Source organism: Sinocyclocheilus rhinocerous, unplaced genomic scaffold, assembly GCF_001515625.1.
Source record: "Sinocyclocheilus rhinocerous isolate Xijiao unplaced genomic scaffold, SAMN03320098_v1.1 scaffold1508, whole genome shotgun sequence".
NCBI lineage: Eukaryota > Metazoa > Chordata > Actinopteri > Cypriniformes > Cyprinidae > Sinocyclocheilus > Sinocyclocheilus rhinocerous.
This window is the reverse complement of record NW_015660889.1, coordinates 915817-934221: the sequence shown is the minus strand read 5'-3', so window position 1 is coordinate 934221 and position 18405 is coordinate 915817. Positions and strand designations below refer to the sequence as shown.

The window sequence follows — 18405 nt, the reverse complement described above, 5'->3', positions numbered from 1 at the left end:
TTTGGCTTTTGGAGTTGATGATTTAAAAAAAAAGAAACTTGTAGCTTGACCTCAGCCTGGACTCGATCTGTGAAGCAACCCACACTTTGGTGATACCCTACCTCTCACAATGTCACACTTCCACAGAATGATATTAAAAACAATACATAATGTGAGATGTGGTGGAAATGTTTTTCTGAAAAAATTAATCTGAACAAAATGTCCTTATACAGTAGTTGAAGAAACACCCAGTTTCTCCAATCCAATACTTACACATCAGAGTTTGAACATTTCAACTTCAAGATTTGCATTTTTGCGTAAAATTAGTTTGAAATTTGAAAATTATGATTTAAAAAATAGTATTTAGTGGTGTATAAATAGCTTCAGCCAGTGTCCAATCATCTGGACACATATGACCCAACTTTCTATTGCCCTGGAAAGTGAGAAAAAAGAAAATGTGATAAATGCAATCTTATATTACTAGCAGACTAATGTATGAGAGCTTCTGACCTGAACACTATTGTGAATCCAGTCCCGGTGCAGGTCATTACTTCTTGCAAATCCTTTAATTGAGAACACAATTATACAGAAAATATCATGTAAACTAATGGTATTTTAATGCCATCTAAACTTAAATGGAAATCACCTTTCCACAGTTCTGTTCCTCTCCAACACACATAGACACTTGACACCAGTAACAGTAGCAGAAGCACACAGACAACCGGCAGCCGTGGGATGATATCGATGATCACTGATTCATCATGAAATCTATATTTTTCTGTGTTGTGCTTAGAATCATGACTGATAGTAACTGTATCCTGATCAACATCTTCAGTGCTCACTTCTAAGCACAACACAGAAAAAATATAGATTTCTAATTTAGTATGAGTTTTGATTCACAGGAAGCAAAATTAAGTGGTCACATTGTTTTAATTTTATTTTAGGCCAACATTACATTAAAAATAACAATTAAATAGCAATTACATTAAAAATAAACCTAGGAATGTGTTTAATAAAAAAAATATGAAGAAAAAATCCTACCTTCATAGTCCAGTTTTGTGCAGTGAGTTTGCTCAATCTTATAGTCAGTGCAGCAGTAGAGCATGCGATCAGTGTCAGTGATGTTCATCAGAAGCAGAGTGAGTGTTTGTGGATGAACTGAGGGCTCTTATCCAACCTGCGTAACTGGGGTGAATATTGGAGGGCTCTGGTTTAGATTCTGGACCATAAGCATATTCTAGTCTCAGAATTCTAACAAATGTTTGGTTTCCATTCGTAATGATCCAGGTGATCTCTTTATCATTTTTAATGCTACAGGACAGTGTTGTGTTTCCTCCTGGATGAACTTTCACTGATGATCCTCCAGTGACAATCATTAAGACACTAAAACCTGAAGATGAAACAATAAAATAATTTGATTTATATGGAAAATGTGAATCCAAGAAAAACTTACTTGACAGTGATCACTTGACAGTCTGGATCATTGTGATTATTGACATTTAATCATGTAGCAGAAGTATTTATCAAAACCAATTTACAAACACGGAAAATCACGAGCAATTTATCAAATAATATCAATAGCATCACTGAAAATAGAGCATTTGAGAACTTTACATACTCACATATAATCTGTACCAGGATCATTTTCTCTCTCTCTTTGTGGTTTGTTTCCATTTACATCAGTTTGTAATTTTTGTCAACTGCTAAAAGGATGCGTCAAAGGTACAAATCCCTCCGTAAAGAAGACCACATCTATGTGTGGATGCTATAATATAAGCTCTCTGTACACAGTCTAATCTCAAAGATGTTTATAACCATGACAATACTGTGTTCATTTCATTAGTATATAAAAAAAAAAATAGATGTTCCTTTAGCTTATGAGAATGTTGATCAATATGTTTCACTTACCTGCTTTCTTTTATCTGCTTTAAATTTTCAGGGGGGGAAAAAAACATTGAAACTATGTCCAGTCTTTCGTGGCAGAGTCTTAACTTTGATAAAGAATATCTCTTTGGTTTTGAGACTTTAGTCTTTGCAACTTCAGGGATCTTATCTATGCACAATCAGCTTGTAACACTCCAAAGAGAAAGGAAAACTTGAAATCGCATCATATGACCCCTTTAAGACCATTCATTGAAGGAACCCATATGAATTTCTTTAAACCATTTTGAACATTTGATCAGACTACAATACAAAGCATACTTTGCCATGACATCATTTTTGCCATTAGCAAAGTCTACTGATGTCTGCACCCACTGTCCGTGTGTAGGCCAAAATTTCTAGCTAATTATAAATATAATGTCGGAAATTACAGCAAGGTTATAAAATAAATGTCATCCAGGTGTTCCTAAAACCAAGATTTTAGGATTTGATTTTTTTTTTACTAAGAATTTAATTTAAACTTTAGTTACACTCTTAATTTTCCCCCTAACCTAACCCAGTCCTTAACCCAAAACTCTAACCCCTAACGTCTAAACCTAACCATACCTCAAATTTATTAGCAGTAAGTGTAGTCATTTTCCTAAACATGTAGCCGCTAATGATTGTCAGTAAACAGATTTTTACTGAGTTTACTCCCAAACTAAACTACACAAATATCCAGATTTGCTGACGAGACGGAAAAATGATTAAATCATCCACAAAAATTAATGTGCTTGCAATGGACAGGTGTGTAGCCCATGTAATTTCCTCTTTCCTTTCCCCCTTATTACTACTTAAGGCGAACTAACAAGAACCTTGAATATATTCTCTCAGATAAATAAAGTGAAAGCTGGAGATCAGCTGTGAACATGGAGACACACAGGATCCTCATGAGGAGTTTGACTGTTGTGGTCATTGCATCTGTGATCTGGACTATAACAGGTAAAGTGCTTCTAACTTTTACAGTATTCTTTCTGATTTAACTTTGCAAAATATTGTGGATTACTCTGCTTTTGTTTTGGGTTTTCAGCAGATGCTGAAGAGGTGAAATCATGCTGTACTAACGTCTCCGCAGCAGAGGTGATCGATCCCATCATCAGTTTCAGGATGCAAAGGGAAAGTCTTCCATGTGTGAAGGCCGTCATGTAAGAATCACAGTTGCTCTCTAGAAAAAACACACATCAGTACTAAAAATCAATGGCATCTGACATTTAGTGCATCTTTAACAATGTATTTATTCTTTCTGTAAGCTTTGAGACTGAACAGGGGGAGTTCTGCAGTGATCCTAGGCAACCATGAGTGAGGAGGAAAATTCGTCAGTTTTTGTAAGTTGTAAACTCAAGCATTTGTATCAATATAAAATGCTAATAAAGTGTTCAAATATTTAATATAGTGTTCTACACCATTTTAGTGGTGGTATTGTAGCTATACAAACATATATGGCCTACTACTACTTATGAATCAGACTTTGCATCAAATCTGGATCAGAACATTTTGATTCAGGGTAGCAAGCAGCATTTCAGTACCACCCTGACACTACTCACTATTCACAGTCTAGCAACCATTTAGAGGACCCTAGTAACTGCATAAATAGTAAAGGGGAAAAACTGATGATTTTGGATATTGTGGTGCCATGTTAGAAACTAATTTTTTTTGTTTTTTGCGGCAGAGCTCAAAGAAAGCAACTAGCTGAAACCCATGTGGACTAGCTCCTGACTTCCATGCTCCCGCTAACATAATCCATTATAGTGACTACTGTCTAAAAAGTTACTCCTGGCGAGAAGTGTGATGCTAGTGACTGATTTGTATGAGAAAACATGGACTACAAATAAAGTATGATCAGCAACTACTGGTTTGAGTTGTGGTTGATGTTTCTCAGTGGTTTGTACAGGCTTTTCTGCGACAGTGATAGCATGTGTGCCATAGTAGAGAACGCCTTGTAATAATTGATCAAATCACAATGTCAGTCCTTGCATTTTGAACTGTTTTGAGCCTGTAAAACAGCACAGCTGAAACAGTAGAAAACAAATATCTGGCAAGCAAAAAAAAAAACGAATTATTTTTCAGGGATGCATAGCCTAAATAGGCATTGCAAAAAAGAAAAATGAACAAAGTAACAATATATCCCCAAACAATAACAAAGATGTTCAAAAACAAAAATGTAACATTTTCTAAAGGACTATGTAGCCTTCTTTATATGTTACACATGCGGCAAACGACACCATCAATAGGGCCTACCAATCTATGAACACATTATATCTATAATATTTTAAACACGTGACAGTTGACCAAAATTACCATAGTACAGTGATGGTATCAGATAGCAAGCGTCACCTGCAGATTTTAAAAAGACCTTCTTAATCCCTGCAAACTGATGCTTTTTTCAATTGACTGTAGGTAAATATTCACTTAATCCAGTATCCAGAGGTAGATCAGTAGATCAGAGGAAGACCACTTCAAACGATTTGGAAACGATTTGATCTGTTCGATTCAGACTGAATCGCGATTCGCGAACAATCCATAATAGAGCCGACTCTAAATTAATTTAGGAATCTGAAAATGTAGAGAGCAATTCCGCCGCTAGGTGTCAGAAATGGGTTTAACCAAAGTGAACTAATACCTGCAAAGAGCTACAGTATCTGTTCACATTAATCTCAATAGCAGGGAGTGGCTAGATGCTTTCTCCAGGTATTATACAGAAATAAAAAAATTAGTTAATTAATTATTTTATTATTATTTATTATTTTATTTTATTTTATTAATTAATTAATTAATTACTGTTTATTATATCTATTTTGCCAACAAAAATCAGGCACTGATGAATTATCTGCTATAATAAAATGTAATATATATTAAAATACATATTTAAACGTATGGATACCATTTTTTATTAACACCTGTTTTAATTATTATTAGAACAAATTAAATGTTAATTAATCAATCCACAATAATGCCCTTTTAAACAAACATCATGCAATATATCAAAGACTGCTAAGCTACCTCATTTACATTCTGAGTGGTGTGACCATCTTTCCATCCGTTGTTCTCTGAAACAATCTCTCTGGTCAGATGCCACAGCACATTTCTCCCATTAGTGGTTCATTGTGGTTAAGTGCTATATGTGGTCATAAACAACCACCAGCAGCAGTGAAAAACAGGATGTTAACAGCCACTGAACATAATGTCTAACATAAAAGGTTTAGGACATGTCCACCAAAGTCATTGCTTCAGACACCCACAAGAAAATGCATTTAAAAAAAAAGTTAAATGCATTTAATTCTCTATTTCAGTTCTGCTATCACTTTATTAGAAGTATTTGTCTAAATAGAGTGTCTCTGTTCAATGTGCGTGAGACGACTTGCTTTTTTAAATGCTGGCACAAGAGCTACATTTAGTCAACAATCACAGACAGGAAACATTGTTAAAAGGCTGCTGTGAGAGAGGAGCTTTTTGATACCATATAGTCACAATAAAATACAAGAGTATAGGCCATTGCAAGTATTGTCATTATTCATGTGCATAAGTTAGACATTTAAAGTGGCAGAAAATATCATAAAGCATTGACATAAACAGTTAAGTGTTAAACATACAATTCATAGCAATCTCTGCATCTGCACATTGAAGCACATCTGAAAAAAGGGGTTATAAAACTACTCTGATTACCAAAGAGACACATTGTATTAAATAAGACAAAAGATGAAGATAAGTGAATAAAAGAATTTTGAAATAATCAATTAAGGTATCAGTGTATAAAAAACGTCAGCCAGTGTCCAATCATCTTGTTCCAGTTTCCCCTGGAAAGCAAGAAAAAAAGAGAATGTGATAGTCTTTTGTGGTAATTACAAACTACTAACTACCAAACTGAGAGATTCTGACCTGAGCACTATTGTGAATCCAGTCCTGGTTCAGGTTATTAGTTCTTCCACAACCTTTAAATGAGAAAACAATTATACCAAAACATTACTGAAACCATTATTGGTATTCATGAAATTAAAATCATGCTCAAGTAAAATCAACCTTTCCACAGTCCTGTTCCTCTCCAACACACATAGACACATGACACCAGTAACAGTAGCAGAAGCACACAGACGACAGGCAGCCATAAGACGATCTCTGATTCATGACTGATAGTATCTGTATCCTGATCAACATCTTCAATGCTGAAATCTACATCACCTAACAGAATGCTGAGTATATGATAACATTCTTTGTTCTCCTGTGTTATGTTTCCAAAGAAATTGATATTAAAATTGATACTGAATTTAAAAGCATTGAATGCTCACATGATCATTCATTTTAAATTAATATATTTTAATGTACATAAAAATTGTCTGAAACATATACCTTGATAGTCCAGTTTTGTGCAGTGAGATTGTTCAAGTGTGAAGTCCATGCAGCAGTAGAGTATGAGATCAGTGTCAGTGATGTTCATCAAAAGCAGAGAGTGAGTGTTTATGGGAGAAATGAGTGCTGTTATCCGACCTGCATAACTTGGGTGAATAATGGAGGGCTCTGGTTTAAATTTACCTCCATAAAGATATTCTAGTTTCAGAATTCTAACAAATGTTTGGTTTCCATTCGTAATGATCCAGTTAATCTCTGTATCATTTTTAATGCTACAGGGGAGTGTTGTGTTTCCTCCTGGATGAACTTTCACTGCTGCTCCTTCAGTGACAACCATTAAGACACTGAAACCTGAAGATGAAACATGATAAAAATCATGATGCAGATAATTATGGATATTTAATCACTTAATAGATGCTTTTATCCAAAGCAACTTACAGGTGAAGAACATCACAAGCATTTTATCATACAGGAGTCTATAATATTCACAAAACTGGTCAAATAAAAGCATTTGCATTTCTGTATTGGCTTATCAAATAGCATTTCATATACTCACATATAAATAGTCTTAGGATCATGCTCTCTCTCTCTCACACAGTGAAACCATCATCACAGTCATGGGGTTAACAGAGAAAGCTGCAGTAGAGGCCCTTTCCCTTTATCAGATATTGTTGGTTAGATAGCACATTGTATTGATAAGCTAAAATAACATGAAGTAACAAAACTTAAAACCTTAAGATACTGTATTTTCAAGATATGTTCAAGTATTACTTTGCTTGTGGGGACATTTGTTGCCTACAATGTAGGGAATACCTGAACCACACACACTTCTACCGTTTTTAGATACAGCAAGTTAAAATACTGCAACTTAATTCATACCCTAACATTTTGCATTTTTACAAAATGAGTACATCCTCAAAGGAGGTTTTGTCAGGTTTAGCTCACTTCTGAGTACAAATTTATCCTCAAAATATGGTATATGTACATAAAATATGTACATATATAAGCCATATCAGCTTTTCTTTAAGCAGCCATACCACCCTGTAGCCCAAGACTGGTTGCCCACTGAAGCTAAGCAGGGTTGAGCTTGGTCAGTACCTGAATGGGAGACCTCCTGGGAAAACTAGGTTGCTGTTGGAAGAGCTGTAAGTGAGGCCAGCAGGGGGTGCTCACCCTGTGGTCTGTGTGGGTCCTAGCACCCCAGTATAGTGACGGGGACACTATACTGTCAACAAGCACCATCCTTCGGATGAGACGTTAAACCGAGGTCCTGACTCTCTGTGGTCATTAAAAATCCCAGGATGTCTTTCGAAAAGTGTAGAGGTTTGCCCTCGGCCCCCTGGCCAAATTTGCCCATTGGCCTCTGACCATCATGGCCTCCTAACAATCCCCATGTCTACTGATTGGCTTCATCACTCTGTCTCCTCTTCAGTAAACTGGTGTGTGATGGGTGTTCTGGCGCGCTATGGCTGCTGTCGCATCATCCAGGTCGATGCTGCACACTGGTGGTGGCTGAGGAGATACCCCCTGTTGTGTTATTGTTTTTATACTGACCTAATCATACACACACACACACACACACTCATTCATTCTTACCAAAATTAGGTTAACCCAAATTGTGGGTTTAATGCCATAAAGGACATAATGTTCATATTAATTACCTACACTTTTTTCTTCTTTTTTACTTTTAGCCCCGACAGACTTTTTTGTTGCTAGAGAAAGCAAGAGAAGTACACAGACAACACTAGATAACACCAAATCATGACTAATGTTTACTGAATGATCATCCACGTAAATTCTGCAGGAATGTTGATATTTTTGTGTCCATTTTTAGTGTGAATTTTGTCCAGAATATTTTTCATTCACTAAAGTAAAAATAAGTTATGAGTGATGTTATTTACAATTGAATTTCACCTCAATGTTAGTCAATTGACCTTTAGAACTTGTTGTGGATAGTCGGTCCAGTCCAGTTTAAGTAATTTAATTGGCTTGGAATCCTACCTTCACCTACAGTACCTTAGATGTTTTTCAGGTCTATAGTTGATTTCCACCTGCATTGAATTAATTTATTTATTTATTTGGTCTGTTCAGTTTCTCTTTCCCTTTTTTTAGTCCTATAGTAAACTCTTTAATGAGTTCATTGTGGTATGACACTGCTAAGACTTTGTAAGGCAAACAGTACCTCCTGCGGAAGTCTCAGTCATGTCAGTGTTTTCTTGTTACGCACATGGATTTCCTGATACAGGAACTCAGGGGCTTCAACACATTTCTTAAAAGCTAGACCACAGCTCCTCCAAATCTGTTTATGTTAAGATGCATTATTAACTTTAGCATATAAAAAGCATTTCAAATAGTGCAAGTAATCTTGAGAAAAGACTGCAATGTGGCTGGACTATCATTTCAATTATTGTTAATATTTGTAGTATATTCTTGATCAAAAAAATCACAAAAACATCTTTCCACAGAGATGCAGCTACGTGTCAGTGTTTGTCATGATTGCTGAGACAGCAGAGGGGAAGTAGCTACTGGAGGCAAGAAAAGTAAGTGTAGGTTTGAAACAAAAAATAATTAATAATAAAGCCTCATCAGTGATCAAAGCCTTAGTGGTGCTTTATTATAGTATTGTGATTGAAATTCATTTGAATCAATGAATGTTTTAACTAAAACATTTAATGTATTGTGCAAGCATTCAGTTGAAACATTAGTCAACCTTTATTTTTTGGTTCTCTGCGACCATTGATATTTTTTGTGAGAGCTTCACCGCAACAACCACTTAATAAGATATCTATTTTTGCTTTGAAAATGAACATTTTCCAGTGAACTCAGCCTACGGCCATGCTCATTACCATTCCTTGCCATGCAGTGGGTCTAAACCTCGAATGCACTCAGTGGTGTGTTTTGAATTTAGTTTTGTGAATTTGAATGAAAAATAAAATGTGGCTTGTACAATCCTTAGGTTCTTTTTGCCAGAAGATTGAGTCTGAAGTGTTGTTGCTAAATTTGATTATTTAATGAAGCACAATGGCAATTGTTTTTTTCACAACTCTTAGCATTAGAAAAGTGTGATAACTTAAAGACCTCAGAATAACGTGATGACAAAAGCAAAGTCATTATTGATTGTTCAACCGCTCTTGCATCCATAATTGATATATTTTCATTTCAAAAGAATGATCATAATTTAAATGATACATTATTACCCTACATTTGCGTCATTTCACATTAAGTTGATTTTGAAGACCCTGGAATTTGTTACCCTCTTAAAATACTCAACTATATGACAACTTGGATAATTAAAAGGATAGCTCATCCAAAACTAAAAATTGTCATCATTTACTCACCCTCATATCACTGTCGCCCTCATAAGTAACTGTAAACAACCTGGCAAGTAAAATACTGATCCATTCCTATAGGTTGCTTGTACATTAATTTGCATCCCTCTGTGTATTTTTTTTCTATCACAGGGTCATTGCCTATTGGTGAGTCAAGGGCATCTATGACGTTATGAAATAAAAGGGGAAAACACCACAAGTGTCTTTCATTCTGCTTGCATCCACAGAGAGAGAAGCCCAGAGAGAATCATGCTGAGAGGATTGATAAGTAAGTATGCCAAAGGCTTTATGTGTCCTCCTTTTGCTTAATATACAGGTGCATCTCAATAAATTAGAATGTCGTGAAGTAGATTGGTCCCTCTAAGCGAGATCCCAATTCGTCGGTCATCCGACGTGACGTCGAGAGTGACCGACTGAAAGGGAACCAAAGACTTAAACTACTTCAGTCTGTGTGCATTGAATTTATTTAATACACGAGTTTCACAATTTGAGTTGAATTACTGAAATAAATAAACTTTTCCACGACATTCTAATTTATTGAGATGCACCTGTATGTATCTTATGTGTTGACGCATATGAGTGCACGATTAAGCAGTGTCTTTTTCTGTGCATGATGGACTGAAATTAGCAATGGACAAAAAATGGCATTTTTTATAACGTTACTTTTTTCTGACCTCTTCTTCAAATGTATTAGGAGAGAGATTGACTGAGTTTGCAATATTATAATGTGGCATCATAAAGAATCCTTCATAGAATGATCTTTGAATTGATAGCTTTTCAGATTTTCTGTCTGTGATGGCTGACTGCTGAATGTTCACAGTAAAAAGTGACAATATTTAAGAATATATACCAATAGAAAATAATCTTTCCTTGATTTGAGTCTGATTGTGAATGCATTCTCTTGGCAAGCTTGAAGCCATTGTGGGCATTTCTAGTAATGTGTTGGACTTACTACAAAAAACACTGGTCCAAAAAAATGCATGTGATCTTTTCTGAAACCAGTTTCTGGACCACTGAGAAATGGAAATTAAAACCTTAATTTCATGATGTTTGTTCAAAAGGATGTTAGTGTGGAAACTAAATCTGTCAGTTCTAAATCAGCCAGTCTTGTACATGAATGTGAAGAGTTCATATACAGTAGCATTCATGGTAAAGGCCTAAGCACTGCTATGGTCACTGTGACTGAAAGCAAAGTGCACAGCAACTGGAACAAAAGCAAGTGGTTCTCAAAAGAACATTCACTTATGCAGGTAAAAAAAAAAATTGTTTAAAAAAAATTGAATTTAAGAACTAGTTTCATAATCAAGAAATCAAATATTCTAAAAAAGAATTTAAAAAGTGAAATTGTGAAATTGAGATTTCAATTTAAAAAAAGTAATAAAATTGAGTAAATACACTCTGAAGTCATTATACATTCAATTTTCATTGGTTTGTGTACTGAATTATTGACATGTTTATGATGAAAAATAGCAATAATAACATCATCCTCCAATGCTCTAAACTGGTCCCTTACTAATTCTCATTTTGACAACAGAAGACAAATATAACTATGTTCCACAATCTAGGAAATACTTTATTAGGAAAAACAATGCTGATTTATGAAGTATTATTCTCCGTTCTCTTGGTTCTATTAGCAATTAATGTACAGTATAAAGAAAATTTGCATCAATTTGCAACGACAAAAAAAAAAAAAGCAATTTTGTCGTAATACTTGATTTTGTTTCATCTCCAGGTTTCTGTGTTGTCTTAATGATTGTCACTGAAGGATCATCAATGAAAGTTCATCCAGGAGGAAACGCAACACTGTCCTGTAGCATTAAAAATGATAAAGAGATCACCTGGATCATTACGAATGGAAACCAAACATTTGTCAGAATTCTGAGACTAGAATATGTTTATGGTACAGAATCTAAACCAGAGCCCTCCTATATTTACCCCAGTTACGCAGGTCGGATAAGAGCTCTCAGTTCATCCACAAACACTCACTCTCTGCTTCTGATGAACATCACTGACACTGATCGCATGCTCTACTGCTGCACTGACTATAAGATTGAGCAAACTCACTGCACAAAACTGGACTATGAAGGTATACATGCATTTCAATGAATAATATTATCATAGGCCTATTCATTTAAAATGTTTGAGCAAAGGTGAACAATGAAAAACATGAAAAGAAAATATGACTGCAATCTTGAAAAAGTAAAATAATTCTTGTCTTGACAGAAAGTCATTGGGAATTTCAGTACATTTATGTTGAGTTAAAAAAAAAATGCTATAATACCATATATGGTATTTTATGAGTTCAAACTGAACTGACAATTCAGATCCTAAAATCCTGCCATATTTTCCTTATCCTGATGTAGAGCAGCAGAATACAGAAGAGATAGAGGATAAAAAAACTATTGGTAATTATATCAGTACCACAATATGGCTGCCAGTGATCTGTGTACTTCTATTACTCTCACTGATGTCAAATGTGTGTATGTGCTGGAGAATAAAAAGACAAAAAAAAGGTTAGCAGCACATAGCACAATTCATGTACATTCCTAAACATTTTTTAACTGTTCAACTGTATAAATTACAAATTAATTTTATTTTCTATTCTTTTTATTTCTTTTTTCTATCCTTTTTTTTTTCAGAAAACTTAAAGGAATCAAAGACATTATATAAAAGTACACAGGACGAGCAGGTATTCACCTTTTAGACTTCTAAAGAAGTTAAATTCGATATTTATATATATATTTACATTATTCATTGGTTAGCAAATGGAAATGTACATTTACCTCTACTGTTTCAGGAGAATGAAGCTGATGGAATTTCATATGCATTTGTAAATATAAATAAAACACAAAGAAACAGAGGACAACATCATCTCACACAGGACACAGTATATGCAAGCATTAAATGAAAAGAAATGCATTTGTACAAAATAAATAAAAACTGCATAACAAAGGCTGGATATAACATGTTTTATTATCTGGTACTTCAGTATACAAATGACAGAGGAACAATAATTTTCAAAAATCTAATATTTCTGCTGCTGTTATTTTGTCTCTATAAGAAATTTAATAACAACCTGAACATTCTATTTAATGTAATATATCACCTAGAGATATTTTTGACAAAGTCAAAGTTATGTAAATCAATGGTTATGCCAACTAGGAGGTATTGAGAAAAAAATCATCAAACCTGAAAGAGGTCGATGAAGACAACATTCATAATTTAGATTATCATTCAATAATTAAATATACCATTACTGTATATCCACAGAATAATAACATTTTTTGATAATGTTACCATACGCCAGAATTTAACTTCATCGGCAAAGAATTCAGATTTTAATGACAGTTCTGTATATTTGGATGGTGTTACTTGTTTTTGTGCAACCATAGCAAACATATTTAACACTATCTAGTGTTCAAAGTGTGTCATGCCATTATGGAATAACGAATATTAAAGAAAATCCATTTGCAAAGATTTTTAATAAATTTGACGAATAAAGTTGCAGTTATGTTTAGTTTAAATCACACAAATTATTAAGTATTTAGTTTAGGCTATAGGTGAATGCTCATCAAACTTCTTGCTGTTGGAGTACAGCACCAACAGAGAGAAATTAAGAACTACTGATGCTAAACATGGTGCATATTAGAATAAGACCCTCACTTGTGCAAATCAAATTAGGTCCAAGTGCTTTTGATTTGGAATTCTACTTGTCAGACCAACCAATGCTGTGCATGTCATGCAAGATGAAACGCAAACAGGATGATCAAAAATTCAAGCAAGCATCAAAATTAAATTAGCACAAAGGGTCTTTCGGTGTTGTAAAAGAAAACCTGAGTATTCACTATGAGCCGACGAAAGCCTGCTGTGCCCATTAAGGAGTTCATCATTGTTGTTGTATTTTCATAGGGCTTATATTATGTCTCTTTACATATCATTCTTGTTTCTTACCTTGCCAGCACAGCAAGATCTTCTTTACTGATTAATTGTTAACAACATACTGGAAGACAGTGGCATAACCACCAGGAGACACTGTTTAGTGAGGTCATTGTTTTATAAAAACCCATTAACATGAAAAAAAAAAAACAGGATTGCGCATTAACCTTTTCCAGGTACAAAATTGGACGAGTAATGATCATGATCAGTAATTGCGTAGTATAGGTACTTCCCTCAGACCTGGACATAAATGTGCTTTCACTTTCTATATAGGCTACCAACTGACTCATCCTTATTATAATGGTAGTTTATACCCGTATATGCCATTTTGGATGTACAATTAAGCAACATTTGTTTTTATTGTCCCTTTCCTGAACATTTACTCTCAATTTATGCAGCAGCCAAACTTTAAATATAGATGCTGCTCCAAAAATAGGCCCTGTTTATAAGGAACAGACATATGGAAACTATGGAAAAGAGTAGAGTAGAACGAGATGTGAGCCAAGACGATGTAAAAAGAGATTAAATGAGTCTTTTCCTTGTCAAATAAATAAATACATACATACATAAATAAGACAGTCCACACAACAGTGGTTATTGTTTGATCAAAATCACTTGAGTAGTCGTTGGCTATCGGTAGATGTATTGTTCATGTCCCGTCCATAGACTGTATAAAAACAGGTCCCGTCCCATACTTGGTATTATTAACCATAGACTGTAAATATATATATTGCATCCAGCCACCAGATGGCGATCGAAATGGCTTCACTGCACACTTGAGTAGAGTAGAGGACTCGTACTAAACTATGCAATCGTTAGCTACTACTATAAGCCAACCTTTTTTTCCTGATATACGGGAGCGATCTCCCCGCAAACTAAGTCAGAGCGTATGTGGCACTGTTGAGCTCAGAAACAGGGAGGAGACTATAGACATCTACAGTCAACTGAACTCAACTCATGTCAGCGCGAAATGCTGTGAGTATGCAGCTTAATACTTTTAGGGCAGAAGAGCTCGATTATCCTGGAGAACTACCACATGAGGCGTCCCCGAATGTCTGAAACTGCGCGCAAATAAAGGAGCTGAATTTAATACTGCATAACATAAACTGTAGCCTATTTAATACATCGATTGCACTGTTTTAAACATGTATAGTACTACGGTGCGTTTTACTTTTAATAAAACTTTGCATTGAATAAATGTGTATTTGTGTAAATGAATATTTTTAAATTCGCCGTTGTTCGAAGGGGTTAAAGTATTTTGGGTGTCTCTCTCTCTCTCTCTCTCATTCAGATAGCTCAAATGTTTTAACTTGTTGTAGCCTGCTGTTACGATTTTTACACAGCAACAGCTATTCCTAATAAGCCAGTCTGGAACGATTGGACCCATCTTTGGTTCACAAAGGGGTTAATTTAACAGGATATTCCTATATGATTTGCCTAAATTATAATTTTCCACCAAGACCTAAGAAAATGTAAATAAATATTCATATTAAGTATTAATGTTTCCTTACAGTTTTGGGAATGTGTCTCAACTCTACCTTTGAGCAAAAGTTTTTTTGTTTGTTTGTTTTTTACAGAGCATTCTTATTTTTCCCCATCAGTGGACTTTTTCCACAATTTATCTGCAAGGCTGCACTTGCATATTTAGCCTACAGATCACAGCAACACTTTGTATTTTATAATGGCTGTACTTTGACACTTTTCACATCTACTTTGCAATGCGGCAACACTACAGTGAAGCGTTTGCACTTAACACTGACCTAATAATTTGCTCAGGTCACCGTTTACCTCTTATTATACATACAATGGACTATGGGTTCAGGCCATGATGGTATATTTTTGAATAATCTTAACTCAGTATTTTTTTAAGGTAAGCCATCTCAGCGAATACTGGCATACAGCATATGTAAAGTTAATTATTTGATCAAATTGTATTCAGAGGCTGTTCAAAATAAGAGAAAGTCAGTATAATCTAAGAGGAATGTATACGTTTAAAACAGTAGGGCAAGAACTAATGCAAAAAAATAGGTGTATATCTGTCAAAGGGGTAAATCTATGGAATAAATGTGATAAGGAATTATGTAATTCACTTTGCAAATTTAAGAAAATTTATAAATACAAGGTGATAAATAATTATAGACTCAGTATTAATAAATTGTGAATGTATTAGTTAAAATATTGAAGTAATAGCTGGAATGTGTATTTCTGTTATTATGTATGTTTGGAATTATGTATGTACATTTTGGGAAATGTTTTATGTAACTTTGTTTATCTCGTATTATCAAATTTAGTGAAAAGTGTCGTTCATTAGTTAATTAAGTATAAAGGGTAGGCATAATAAGCAAGGCATAATAAGCTAAATTTGTAGGTGGTTTGAAAGTTTGAGATTGAAATACAATTTTTCATTGTAATTAAAGTTTCAGTTTGTCAGTTAATATGACAAAACAAGCAAACAAACCGATTTCCCCTGCAGTGTGAACAAAGCCCTATTTACTGGTCAAATTTAGTTGGCTATCTTCAGGACAAGCAAATATTCCCCTTATATAACTGGTTTTCTTTAACTGCTATATTTCATAAATATATTTAAATATACACCTTTTACCTGCAGGTCAACAGGTATCTCGTGGATCCTCCTGCTGATTCCCTTGAGCACAGCCAATAGAGGTAAGCACTTTATACAAAAGTAATGCAAGTTTGATTTCTTACAGAATTACTACAATTTAATATCTGTATCAGGTCATATTTATTGTTCCTTACAAATAATGTAAGTTCTATTTTGTATTGAGGTTTCACAAAGTGTAAGGGTGATCACACTACACTGTCCTGTCTGGACCCAAAGAATCATATCGAGGGCAAAGTGGAGATAAATGCACTTTGGAAAAAAGATTCTGGTGAAAGAGTGATCTGGAACTACAACGGAGACCGCAAAAAAGGAGACACTTTCATGAACAGGACAGTAGAGTTGAATGAAGATTTATCCCTTTACATTGATGGATGTGATCAGTCAGATCAAGGCATATATATTCTCTGTATTGATGGGAAACCGAGCTGTGAAGTTACGCTATTTGTCAGAGGTAAATAAAGCAGTTCCAAAATTAATCTTATGTTTATTTTAAAAATATTTTATGATGTCATTAATTAAAGGTGTCATAAAATATTTTTACAGACTCAAAACAATGCAAACCAAAAACATCCTCAGGTTTGTTAACTTTTTTTTTACTCCGTTTTTATTTCTGTTGAGTCTTGCTGGCACAGGGGTTAACATTTTAGTCTTTCTTAATTAAACATTAGTTTCTCATGCTTAATGCTTTAAGATGAATGAATTGAGTGAGCATCGTTAGACAAAATTGTTTTTATCTTTCCACAGAACAATCAATTAGAAGCACTGCATCTTCTATGGCAAAACAAGGTATATAACATTATAAACAAGAATTATTTTTGTGAGCTATCATTTTGCTTTTTCAGAGTCTTTACAATATATGTTTTTCCCCTCTTTCTGTCTTAGCTACCAGAGATGAAAAACACCTGCAAACTGAAACCAGTCTGCCTAATACTTACATCAGATGGGTTATTTATGCCTGTTTGTGTTTGGCTGTGCTTGTGGTCTTATTGCTGTTTATCCGTGTTATCCATACATGCATCCCAAAAGAGGAAACTAGTAAAAATGACAAGTCAGGATCTAAACTGCTCCATATATATATATAGAGTAACTATGCCGGTGCATGATTTTAAATTTAATGTGGACACAACAGCATATCGTAAGGATGAACATCAGAAACGAAACGTTAGACTTTTTTTCAGATTTATGTCAGGACGTCACATTTTCATAATTCTTCTGACGTCAGCAAAGAAAAGTTATGCCCCAATATGCCTGAGCTACATTTGCCCACCCTTTTTTTTGATATGGTGCAAATTTTCTTTCCCTTACAGTTTACGTTTGTATTGTCTTTGCTTGGGGCCCCCAAGGACCAATGATGAAAGCAAAGGCAATACAACTTCAAACAGTAAGGGAAAGAAAGTTTGCACAATACCAAACAAAAGGGTGGGCAAATGTAGTTCAGAAATGTTGCCAATATGCATCCGCTCTTATAGAGTAGTTGTTAAAAAAATTGAAACACTAAATATCTGCATATGTTTAACTTCACGAATAATATCGTTTCTAACTTTCAAAGAATTATTAGACACTGTTCTAGCTCTAAATAGCAAAGATCATCTGGAATTAATCTGGGTGGAGGCATATCTTTTTCCATTTACTGGAAACTTATGGAATCAAGCTGTTTCATTACATATTTATATTGTGAAAATTGTAGATAATAATGAGTGGCTGCTATACAGCTTTTTTTTTAATAAAGAAAATATACATAAATCAAATCCTTGAATCCATTTCTTTAATTATGAGGCCGTTTGTTGAAACTGAAACTGCTGAATGAAGACAAGGCTTTACCCAACAGTCCAAAAACAAAGCCCAGCTTTTGTAATTTTGCAAATGACATTTAGTTATTTTTCCCCATCAGCCTGGAACAATAAGCATGAAGTTACCCAGTTGTTCATTTGCAATGAGTTAATCATGAACAACCAATGATTAACACATTTTCAAGAAATAACTGACTTCATGCTTATCGTTCCAAACTGATGAGGATCAATGTCTTCCTTATTCACTAAAACACTTTTTAAACTGCACCTTCAAAAACTGAACCATATGGCTAGTATTAGTCACACCAACCTAACATTTAGTTAAGAAACTATATTTAATTTAGAATGTTTAATTCATATATCTCCAATTTTAGCAAAACATAAGAGCAACACTTACCCCAGACAGTCATATTTCAGGTTTCTCTTCATTTTGCAGATGGTGGTTCACCATGAAGAAATGCTGAAAAAACTTTATATCACTTGA

At 34.5% G+C, this 18405-nt stretch overlaps 3 protein-coding genes and 1 pseudogene across 3 annotated transcripts; 2 read left to right on the top strand and 2 right to left on the bottom strand.

The window, feature by feature from the left end:
• Nucleotides 1–265: 265 nt before the first annotated feature.
• LOC107725842 (uncharacterized) lies at nt 266–1653 on the bottom strand (annotated as a pseudogene).
• A 3550-nt stretch (nt 1654–5203) lies between these two features.
• LOC107725867 (uncharacterized) lies at nt 5204–6871 on the bottom strand. Its single transcript, XM_016535272.1, has 5 exons — nt 6800–6871; nt 6244–6594; nt 5917–6066; nt 5776–5828; nt 5204–5693 (listed from the first exon to the last, which is right to left on the bottom strand). The coding sequence occupies exons 1-5, from the start codon at nt 6819–6821 to the stop codon at nt 5634–5636; spliced, it is 636 nt and encodes a 211-aa protein (XP_016390758.1). The 5' UTR covers nt 6822–6871; the 3' UTR covers nt 5204–5633.
• An 818-nt stretch (nt 6872–7689) lies between these two features.
• LOC107725841 (uncharacterized) lies at nt 7690–12510 on the top strand. The gene is made up of 7 exons (XM_016535241.1): nt 7690–7731; nt 9705–9719; nt 9800–9840; nt 11228–11658; nt 11936–12085; nt 12212–12261; nt 12370–12510. The coding sequence occupies exons 1-7, from the start codon at nt 7690–7692 to the stop codon at nt 12478–12480; spliced, it is 840 nt and encodes a 279-aa protein (XP_016390727.1). The 3' UTR covers nt 12481–12510.
• A 1839-nt stretch (nt 12511–14349) lies between these two features.
• Nucleotides 14350–17850, top strand: LOC107725866 (uncharacterized). The gene is made up of 6 exons (XM_016535271.1): nt 14350–14483; nt 16117–16172; nt 16295–16582; nt 16675–16707; nt 16876–16917; nt 17014–17850. Exons 1-6 carry the CDS (start codon nt 14479–14481, stop codon nt 17211–17213), a joined length of 624 nt encoding a protein of 207 aa, XP_016390757.1. The 5' UTR covers nt 14350–14478; the 3' UTR covers nt 17214–17850.
• The last annotated feature ends 555 nt before the right edge of the window (nt 17851–18405 follow it).

What these genes read in the sequence shown, in the direction of transcription:
- LOC107725867 (XM_016535272.1), bottom strand. Translation starts at nt 6,821, where the DNA reads ATGATCCTAAGACTATTTATAT. An exon ending in AGGAACAGGACTGTGGAAAG is followed by an intron (nt 5,829 to 5,916) that starts GTTGATTTTACT and finishes TCTCATTTAAAG; the next exon opens with GTTGTGGAAGAACTAATAAC. An exon ending in GGATTCACAATAGTGCTCAG is followed by an intron (nt 5,694 to 5,775) that starts GTCAGAATCTCT and finishes CTTGCTTTCCAG; the next exon opens with GGGAAACTGGAACAAGATGA.
- LOC107725866 (XM_016535271.1), top strand. An exon ending in CTTGAGCACAGCCAATAGAG is followed by an intron (nt 16,173 to 16,294) that starts GTAAGCACTTTA and finishes TTTTGTATTGAG; the next exon opens with GTTTCACAAAGTGTAAGGGT. An exon ending in CAAACCAAAAACATCCTCAG is followed by an intron (nt 16,708 to 16,875) that starts GTTTGTTAACTT and finishes ATCTTTCCACAG; the next exon opens with AACAATCAATTAGAAGCACT.
- LOC107725841 (XM_016535241.1), top strand. Translation starts at nt 7,690, where the DNA reads ATGGGTGTTCTGGCGCGCTATGGCTGCTGTCGCATCATCCAG. An exon ending in AATAAAAAGACAAAAAAAAG is followed by an intron (nt 12,086 to 12,211) that starts GTTAGCAGCACA and finishes TTTTTTTTTCAG; the next exon opens with AAAACTTAAAGGAATCAAAG. An exon ending in AAAGTACACAGGACGAGCAG is followed by an intron (nt 12,262 to 12,369) that starts GTATTCACCTTT and finishes CTACTGTTTCAG; the next exon opens with GAGAATGAAGCTGATGGAAT.